Source organism: Tetrao urogallus (assembly GCF_951394365.1).
Source record: "Tetrao urogallus genome assembly, chromosome: 7".
Classification (NCBI taxonomy): domain Eukaryota; kingdom Metazoa; phylum Chordata; class Aves; order Galliformes; family Phasianidae; genus Tetrao; species Tetrao urogallus.
In genome coordinates, this window is record NC_136820.1 from 5,379,154 (window position 1) to 5,389,631 (window position 10,478).

Genomic DNA, 10,478 nt, shown 5'->3' on the forward strand with positions numbered 1-10,478 from the left:
AATACGTTGATAAAAATGATTTAACTTGAAAGTGCTTTTGAGATAGCCAATTAAGGGCTGAATTAGAGCTTCAGCCAGTGCAAACCAGGCTGGTTCTGCTGCTGTCGGTGCGTGTTATCACTTGCAGAGGGCCTGGCTCTCTACAGACAGTGTTTTTGGCCACACCAAGAGATTCCCTCTATCATGCAGGGCTGAGATGCTGGCCAACAGAGAGAATTTGTTTGCTTTTTTTTTTTTTTTTTTTCATTGAGCCATGATTCTAGTTAAGCAAAAGGAGAATAGAAAACCCTCAAAACGATGAGGCTTAGCTGCTTGAGGAACCATGCAGGTCCCTAATCAGCAAACAGCTGAGCTAAAGCCCCCTGAGGCACCGCTCTGCTGCTCTGAGGGGAAAGAGATATGATCGTGGGCTCGCTGTTTTGCCAACAGAATCCACAAGGCACAGTCCTGCTGGTGAAACTGAAGCTTTACTGGCACGGCTCACTTCAGGCGGGCAGGATGTTTTCCTTCTCTTGATCCACAGCACCGCTCGGCTGGTGCAGCTGCACCCATGGGAGGGATGCTATGCCAGCGAGCCTAACACACAGAGTCCTCCCTGCTCCCAGCTGTAGAGCAAAGCTCGTGAGGACATAACAGTGCGCCTGAAAACCTAAGATCTTTTATGAAAATCCACTTTGCTTTCCTGTATAAAACAGTCAAAACGTGAATTTTCGAAGCCTCAAATTACAGAAGGCAAAGAAAAAACAATCCTGACCATATCGCTTCCAGCCCCTGCATCTTTGCAGCCAGTCTCATGATTTTTTTTGGAGCCTGACTCCTAATTTTGCATGTCTGGATAGCTAATGCTGTTTACTGTGATCACAGAGCATCAGGCTCAGCAAGGTTTGGCTAATTGGGACCGAAAAGCCAAACTATTTCAAATATGCACTTGGGGAGCGAGTCAGGATTGTTGTGTGCCTACAAGCCGAGCACCATTGTTTTATGCCATACACAGTTAATGGCTGGCACAGCACTCATGCTGTGAACGAGTTAGCAACGAGCTAGCAAGGAAGAAGCAGAAGGATTGGCACCCGAATAGTGGTTAGGCACACGTGTAATAAACCTGGCTCTTCCACGCTGATGCACCGCATGCCTCCAATCCCGCTGCATGCGTGGCTCCACCTGGCTGACCGCACCTCCCTGCACGCTTCTCCTGCAGCCCGACCCTGCAGCAGAGGGCTCAGAGCTAAATGCATTGCCCTCTGAGGCAAGGAAAGCTGATGCGGGTGGATTAGAGAAATAAACGCGCGCATTCCTGCGCTGCACACAGAACAACCCCAGAGCTGCGTGAGCTCTGCTGCCCACGGCCGGATGCGGGGATCGCTCGCCCGAGCTCACTGCAGCTTCAGGAGCCTTATTTGGTTGTGAATTCGCTCCACGGTGTTTCATGATACAGCCCAGGTTTGGGTACGGTTTCCTTCTCGCATAGTTGGGAGTGCTGCAGTGCTCTGCTTCTGTTTAGCTTAGCAGCTGTTCTGATCCTACAAGCCCTAAAGCTTCTACACATGTTGCTTTTAATTACATCTGTGTCCCAAACAGATAATTTTCAAAGTACAATGCCTTTAAAAAATTTCCTCCGTAAGCATGCAAACACTACAATTCCATTAAATAAATGATGATGGGCAGCTTACTGCAGCCAAATAAAATACGTAGATGGAAGTGTGTGTGGTGGGGGGGGATGAGAGAAAAGAACTTTGTAAGTGAAAGAAAGGGAATGAAAAAGAAGAGGGGCAAACAAATGTACATGCTGAAACTTACGAAACTGATGATTCTTTCTCAAAGCCTCAGCAGTGTGGAAGAACAAACATAAAGTATCACACAGGAATTCTATTTCCAGATAGCAGCCTAGCAGATTGACAAAGGACTCTCTGAAAAGTAGCTGTATTCAAGTGATCGTTGCAGCACAAACTTGTCTGACAGCAGGAAGGCAGGGATATTACTGCTTCTTGCAGCAAGTTCCCTGAAGGGCTCATCTTTCAGAGGGAATCACAGCCTACTGTTCAGTTCTGAGGAAGGCTGGCTTAGCGCTGAAAGTTAGTTTTATAATAAGAAAGAGCAGAGCAACTCACAGGTTTGATTCTGCAGAGCCTTTCAGGTAGGCATAAGGGGACTCCTGAGCAATCCTCAGGTTGCAGTGGTACCCACACAGATACGGGACCTGCTCAGGTGAGGGGGGACACAGCCGTGTGCCTGGGGGTGTGAGAGAGTGCTGCTGGCAGGGCTACTCTTATCACAGCAGGAGCAGATCCATTCAGGATGGGAATGGTGCTGCTTTCTGCTTGAGCAGGATGGAGGCCTCCTACCTCAAAAGTGGTACCAGCACTCTGCCAGCAGCATCGGTAATGCAAACAGCAGCATGCTCCACCTCTTGCCAAGCTTTCCTTACCGAATAATTTAAAGAGCAGAAAGTGCATGTACATGGCACCGTGCATACAAAGGAGGAGGAACCTGTGTCTGCCATCAGCCTGTTGGCTGAACATCCCGAAAACGAAATGAGATGTGCAGCAGAGGTACACGTTTGTACAGGGGAGCACTGACCAACAGGAACCTTACAGAGCTGCCACTAGACAGTGGTAATTAATGTTAAATTCCAGCAAGGTTTGACCCCAGCCCTATAGCAGCTAGCAGGAAAGGAGTTGCTCATTATTTCAAAGGATCGGTCTCTTATCTTATACTCTTGTGAATATTTCCCCATTGAGCCAGTTCATGTGTGGATCAGCAGTAAGGGTACCCCAAAAGCAAATGCTAAAGGGAGAAGCCTGCCCTGAAACTATTTCTGTCCTTCCCCTATTTTTCCTTTTGATGCTGACTCCTTTGGAGCAGGACCCATGTATTTTCCGCGGGGTTTGATCAGTGCCCATTACAATACCCCAGATGAAGCCCTCTGACGCCAACCACGCTGCAGGAAGGAGCTTTTGGCCACGAAAACAAAGCTGCCATAACTCCTGGGTTACTGCTTTAATAACAGCTTCTCCCTGCACGCCTCCTGCGTACTTCCCCGAGCCGCCTTCAGAGATGAGCAGTCAGCAGGATTTCAGCGGAGCTGCTCCAACAAGGAAATCTCTCAGCCTTCGGTCCCCAAACCCATCCAAACAAAGTGCTGCCACTCCTTCCTTCACTCCTAACGTCTCTCTCTCTAATAAGCAAGATCTCAGCCCCGGGCTAAGGCACCTGGTGCTGCCCTCGATGCCTGCATGGAGCCAGGCATTACCCCCATACAGCCACAGCTCCGGCTGAGCAGCGCCGGTCGCATTGTGATCCTGTGCCGTGCAGGGGATGTGCCACAGAACTGCTGCACTGCTGCACTCTGCCCGGAACGGCGGCTTCCCCGTGCAGGGAGGAGTCATATTTATCAACAGCAGTAAGGGAATGCTCATGGAGATTCGTTTCCTACAGCATTTTGCTTCTGTACGGAAGAGGTGTTGGTGTGGAGAAAATAGCTTCGTTTGTCGGTGGGTTTGTTTTTGTTTTTGTCCCCTAAAGTCTCAAGGTCTGCCACAGATCCTCAATAAGAAACCCTCTGTGCCATAGGACTGACCCACGCTTTGCTTGTTCTGTAAGGGACAACTAAAGGCAAGAGTGGTCAGTAAGCACTGGGCACGTTTTTAAGAAATAATGTAATGCCAAACATAAGCAGTGCTGCGCTGTAATGTGGCATCGCCGCCGGATTTGGATAGCGTTAAATTACAAGGTCAGACATAGCGGGGAGGGCAGAACAAACCCAGGGACAAAGCAATGGGTTTTTGAAATTTTTTTCTGATCTGAATTGAGGTAAACTTCATTTAAAAATACATATAGACATAAAAGAGCCTTCAGCCAGCAGCTTCCTTTAGAAACGCACGCAAATACGCAAGAGCTTTTGGCCAAACCCCGTTCAGCTTCGAACGCTGGGTATAAATCAGCCCTCAAGCAAAGATCTGAGGCCCCACTCTGCACCACAGAAATTAATCAGAGTTCTGAGATCGAGTTTGTCGGGCACGGACTCGAGCTCTCAGAGCACTGTTTGCAAACGGCATCAAAGATTAACAGCAGGTATTTCAGGAAGGAGGGGGGGGGGGGGGGGGGGGGTAATGAATAAATAAAGGGAAGAGAAGGGAAGAAATCCAGCTGCAGAGCCCACAAACCTTGCTGGGAGCGGAGGGTCGGCTTTCCCAGCCACCAGCCAGGAGGAGCGGTGGTAGGCATATCTGTATCTCTTATTGTCCACCGGAACGATATCCATTAGCACGATGTACTTGGCTTCAGGATCCACCCCCGAGAAAGAAACCCTGATCGTGGGAAACATCCTCCTGGAAGAGAGGAAAGCAGGAAATAAATATGAGACAGGGGACAGAATGAAGCGCTTCAGAAAAGCTGCTACGAAGGAAATTTCTATTCAAATCTCCTAGAAAAAAAATAAAATAAAAAGAAAGCATCTACCAGTATTGCTACAGCGTGACAGAAATTGCATCCTGTGCACCTCTGCAATATGCACAGAAGTGCTGCTTGAAGTTCAAACGATTTCTTTAAAGCAAAAGGAGAAATGGCAAAAGTGAAAAAGTAAAGGAGACCACGATTATTGCCCGGTTATTAATAGCACGCTGTGCTTCCAGAAAATCGTTGCGCCAAAGAAATACTGATTCAAATCTATTTTTAATGAGATACATGCTGGAGCTAGAGCAGTAACGCAGCACTTAATTCAGCAAACATGCTCACTGATCTTAGATGCATTCCTACAATATTTCTGAGAGGCGTTTTGAGAATTCAGCTCTCCCTTCGGCATTAACATTTTGACAAATTTCACAGTTTTTTCAGTGTAAGCTTTTTGCCGTAGACCAGAAACAGCTTTAAACAACTTTCGACATATATATATGTATTTTTTTTTTAAATGAGCTTCAAATTCCAGATTTTATATATCCGTTGGGGTTATTTTTTTAACAGACACTGGTACGGAGCCGTTCCTTACAGAAACAGGCAGCAAACTCCGTTCCGAACGAGTCGCTTCGGGACCAACCCCGAGCAGACGCTCGGCTCCCCAGCGCAGCCAAACCAACACGAAAACCTCCCTGGAAAAACGGTTTGAGGCGACAGCAAAGCCTGGAGTCCTTCTGCGCACTATTTACAAACGAGAGCGGGGATAATCCCCGCTTTCCGTGCCATGTCCGTGCCGGCACAGCCCCGCACTCACAGCCGGGAGCCCGGCGCAGCTGCGTGCGGGCAGCTCCGGGCACAACCAAAGCTCCACCGCACCGCACGGCTCTCCCTTTGCGCACCCCGCAGCGCAGCGCGCGCTGCTCTCACTCCTATTCGCGCTGCGCTCCCGGGTCACATCCGGGAGCTGGGACTTTTTTCATCTTTATTTCCCCCCCACCCCTTTTATTTTTCAAATTTCTCTCTTTTGCTTCTTTTTATCACTGCAACTCTTCCCCTTCCCTCCCCCCCGGGCGCTGCTGTCGGGCCGCCGCCAGCCGTACCTGCCGGACTTGGTGATGATCATCTCCGTGCCCAGCTCGTGAAACTTGTCCCACAGCTCCTTGGTCTCCAGGCTGCAGGAGATTTTGGCCATCTCCTCGCTGGGGATGATGGGGGTGGTGGGGATGAGGGGCTCGGTACACAGGGCCGAGGGGCTGCCGCTGAAGTCCCCGTGGGGCTCCAGGCCGGACAGATCGCTCAGAGGCTGCGCGCAGGAGGACTTCTCAACGAATTGCTCTGCGGGGTTCGGGGGAAAGGAGACAGTGAGGGGACGTTGAGCCGGGCTGGCTGCCGGCAAAAAAGAGCTTTCCAAAAAGGAGGCATTTCTAGCTCGGTCGGGCCCCTCCTTCCAGCGCTCCCGCAGAGCCGCGCTGCTCCTCCGGCTGGTGATTTGAGCTAGAATATGGGGAGGCTGGCTCCAGCCCTTCATCCACCCCAAAAAAGGGGAAGGATGCCCGGAGCCGACCCCGGCTGTGGGGCGCGACGGCTGAGGGCGGCCCCGGAGTGAGACTGGAAAGGGGATTTCCCCCAAATCTCCGGGTAATAGAAGCCGGGTTACAGACAGTCGTTTTGCTTAGATTTCTAAGTGAATGGCGTGGGGAAATGGGTTAAAAAAGTTTGAAAAACGATAAAGCGAACGTTTCTAAAAATAAAATAAAATAATAGTAATCATAAAGAGAGAGAGAGAGAGAGAGAGAGAGAGAGAGATAGCCAAGCTTAGCCCGCTTAGATGTTCCCAACAGGAGCACTGTGACACAGCCGGCCTGCACCGTGCCTCAGCAAAGAAATAAAGTTCGCGATGGATCCCCGGAATACCCGGGCGGGGGACTCGGGGGGAACGCACAGAGAGCGGCCCTTCCCGGCCCCCAGCCCAACGTTCACGTCGGGCAGTGGCCCTGCGAGCGCGATGCTGATTTCTTGTAGAGCTCTGCGCTCTCTTGGATACGCGCAAGGAACGCAAAGCGCACAGATCGGAGAGGGGGGTGCAGGCGTCTTTTTAATATCCGTCAGGAACGGGAATGCGGGCGATCGCAGAGAAGCCAAATCGCTCACCCGAAAGTCACCCGGAATCGCCAGAAACACCCCTAACTCCCGGCCCGGGTGCCGCAGGCTGCCGCTGCCGCTCGGAGCCCGCAGCGAGCGCTGGGAGCGAGGGGCTTTGAGGGCTGCGGGCAGTTTTGTCCTTCCCTGTGTACCCCGGGGCTTCTTTTCTTTGACTTTGAGAACCATGGGTCATTCGCTTTGCATATTTAAGCGCTTTATGTCGCGGCAGAAGACGGAAACGCTGCTACCTCGGAGTGTGAGATTATTCTACGAATAGCGAAACCCGAGAAAAAAAAAAAACAGCGGAATGGAACACGGAGGGACCCACGAAAGGGGTTGCGCTCCGAGCAGCCTCTCCCGAAAGCGACGAAAAAAAGACAGAAGCGGCTTTGGCGGAGCGGTTCTCCGCGGGGAGCCTGGAAGAGGCAGAGCCGGGCCGGAGCGTGGGCCGGGTCCCGTTCACCCACCGCCCCGCCGCCCACCTGCGCTCGCCGCCCGCCCACCCGCTCTCACCCAGCGGCTTGATGGTGCTCTCGGCGGCCTCCTTGTCCTTGGAGCTGCCGCTCGACATCAGGGCGGCGATGGAGAAGGCGTTGGCCCGCGACGAGAGCTGCGGCTTCGGGGGCGGTGTGTACTCCATGGCGAGCCCCGCCAGGGCGGCTCGACTCCGCTATTCTCCGCTCTGTCCCGTCCCGTCCTGTCCCGTCCCGTCCCGTTCCGTCCCGTCCCGTCCCGTCCCGTCGCAGCGGCTCTCTGCAGCCGGGCCCGCGCTCTCCCCCGCCTTAACGCGCGGCCGCCGAGATGCTATCGGCCGGCGGCCAATCGGCGGCGGGACACGTCAAGGGCCCCGGGCTCGCCGCGGCCGCGGAGGAGGGGGCGGAGGCGGGAGGAGGAGGAGGATGGAGCAGGAGGAGGATGCGGGAGGAGGAGGAGGAGGAGGAGGAGGGGTGGGCAGGGGGCGGCCGTCCCCGCGCTCTTTCCGCGGGCGCTGAGCTCCCCCGGGCCGCCCCGCTCTCGGCGTCGGTTTTCCCGTAGCGGAATCCCCCGTGCTTTGTGCCGGTCCCGCGGAGTCCCAGCGCGGCCCCAGCCCCGCACCGAGTGCTGCTGGTGGAGCGCGCAGAGCGAGGAGATCCAGGAGAGTCACAGCTGAGGGCTGCTCTGGGGCGGCGATGGGAACGGACTCGTGCTCCCTTCAGCTCTCAGAGTCACAGAGACACAGAATCACAGGACGTCCCGAGTTGGAAGGGGCCCACAAGGACCGTGGAGCCCAAATCCCAGCTCCGCACAGCACCACAGCACCATGTGAGCACTTGTCCGTAAATAAAGAAGCGGGAATGTAACTGAAGTTCCACGAATAAAATAAACAGAACGGCTTTGCTCCCCGAAACGAGTCAAGGGCAAGCGCGAATTTGTAGCTAAGTTCCACCTTCTAAACTCAAAACGGGGTCCGGGAGTGCTGCAGGGGCAGCAGCGCGCTGCTGGGATCGCTGAAGAGCATCCGCGAAGCTGCCTTTGCATCAGCAGAGCTCCCTCAATGCATATATACACACTACGTGACAAATGCGTATTCAATACAAAAATAAAATTTATATATATATATATATATATATGTACAGAGGAGATCTCGCTTTGCCTCGTAGGAGATCCGGCAGCACTTTGGGCTCTCTCACGGATGGGGTGAACGTAAAGCCCAGCAGCGGCACTGCCGCCCGGCCGCTCCTCTCCGTCCAGGGCAGCGGGGCAATAAAGCGCCCGGCCCGGCGGGGGCTGCCGTGCAGGTGCGGCACTGTTCGTGACTCACAGTGCGGGTCTGACCCGGCCCTACCCGTGCCTTCCTGAAGAGCCGGAACCGGGACCCCGCCGGTACAACGTGCGGCGTGTGCAGAGTGGGGCTTCGTTTTGTTTCAAACGGGGTCCTTCCCCGAGAGAGGGAGAGAGAGAGAGAAAGCGGATCTGCGAGCTGGGCAGGGTTTCTCTCCGTCCGGCGAGAACCTTTAAATTCTCGGTTTTGATGAGGATGAGGGAACGAGGCCCGTCTGGCCCCCCACTCCCCGGGGCAACGAACGGGGGGCCGGCTCCGGCCGCCCCACCCGGGCCTGGCGGAGACGCGCGTGGAGCGGGGCCGCGAGCTGGGATCGCCGGGGCTTGGGATGTCGGGCTGGGGGTGCCCGCCGCCCCCCGATCCCCGGGGATGTCACCGCTCTTTGTCGCTGTCCCCCTCGGCAGCACCGCTTCGCCCGAGCGGGACGGAGCGTTTCGCCTTCTGCGAACCCGTTTGAACGAAATCCGTCAGTGCTGCAAAGCACACGAAACGAGCACCGCAGCTCTTTCTGTGTAGCACACCCAGGAGTTTGCCGTTGGCGTCCCTCTGGCACGGCAGAGCCATTTCATTATACTTCCCCCCGAGATTTAAAAACACTTCCATCTCCTCCCCCCTCTCCCAATTACACGAAGACCCCTCGCTGCCTTTTGCCGTGGAAAACACGGCCGCCACCAAGAGAGGCGGCCGATTCGGTATCTCCCCGATGCAAATCCATGCTGGGAAGAGAAAGGCTCTATTAATACCCGAGGGCTGGCAATGAGATTAGAGCCCAATTGCGGGCGGATAATGTGCTAAAAGCTTTCCCGTTCCGTGTAACTCCCCGACGAAAATTATTCGCACATCGCAGGCGGCGGACGGAAGCGGCTTTGTATGCGCGGAGCGGGCACGGGGACACACACACACACACACACACACACACACACGCACGCACACGCACGCACACGCACACACGCACACCCGAGGTCTCCCAGGCGGGAGGACCCCGTCAAAACGCTCCTCACCCCGATCCCGACCCACGCAACAGACCCGCTCCCGGGTCAGCCCTCGCTCCTAACGAGACAGACGACACTTTCTCAAAGAGTTTAACCTCCGTCCGTGTGCAGCTCCCGTCGATTTCAGGTCGGGTTGAAGCAATCTCCGCGCACCGAACGGACGCGCACCCGGCGTTGCCCTCGCAGCGTTCCGCCGCCGTAACCCGGAGCAGCAGCGGCCGGCTCGAGGGGAACGGGCACCCTCGTTTAATTCAATTCGTGATCGCTTCGCGTTGTGACAGCCTCCAGGAACGGCTGCAAACCCTTTATCCCGGCCCGGGCTCGGCAGCACCCACGCTGCGCCCGCGGGATCCGCATTTCCCCCGGCCCCGCACCGCTCCCGCCCCGCCCGGCGAAGGGCTCCAAAAGAACTCAATGCACCGCATTTTATGTGCGCCGTCGCAGCTGTTTCGGGGGCAGGGAGCGGGCTTTGGTGTTCTCTGGGAGGATGGTCGCGTGATTTGTTTGTACAAAATAAAGCGTTTTCCATTTCTTGACACACACACACAAAAAAAGCATTGAGAAATGTCCTTCAAAATCACGAAACGTGGCTCGCTCACTTAGCGGATGAGAATAGAATTCAAATGGGAATAAAATTCAACGTGAAGAAAAAACAAACAAACAAACAAAACCACAATTATATATGTAACTATAGCTACATCTATCTGTCCATCTACGGATATATCCGTCCTTTCATCCGTATGCACATAGCTGCGCCCTACAGCCGAGCTCGCCTGGCGATGCTCCCTCTCTTAGTTACGTTCCGCGGAGCGCAGCCCGAGGGTCCCCGCACACTGAAACCGCCCCTTCGCCCCATCGTTTTCCTGCAAAGCAAACAGCGCTCCTGCATTTCAGAGCTCATCTTAAAGACGTAAAAAAGGGGCAGCTCCCGCTACCCCGGCCGTGGCTCGATCCTGCGGCGGAACTGGGGCGAGCCGGCACCGGGCTGCTGCGCGCTGCAGAGGGACGCGGGGCTGCCCGAGCGATGCTCCAACGCTCCCAGCAACGACCGGTTCTTTGGGCTCGTTCTTGTTTTCTGCTAACAGCAACAGGCATTTGTTGGGAAACTTGGGAATTATCTTTTTCAAGCT

At 54.5% G+C, this 10,478-nt stretch overlaps 1 protein-coding gene across 1 annotated transcript in view; it reads right to left on the reverse strand.

Moving 5' to 3' along the window:
• Positions 1 to 7,174, reverse strand: part of TBX20 (T-box transcription factor 20) — a gene marked incomplete at both ends in the record, with an annotated part of 31,314 nt that extends 24,140 nt beyond the window's left edge. Inside the window, 3 exons of the mRNA XM_079538387.1 lie at positions 4,164 to 4,328; positions 5,493 to 5,727; positions 7,048 to 7,174. Coding sequence (XP_079394513.1) covers positions 4,164 to 4,328; positions 5,493 to 5,727; positions 7,048 to 7,174 — 527 coding nt within the window. The remainder of the gene's footprint in view (positions 1 to 4,163; positions 4,329 to 5,492; positions 5,728 to 7,047) is intronic.
• Positions 7,175 to 10,478: the final 3,304 nt, after the last annotated feature.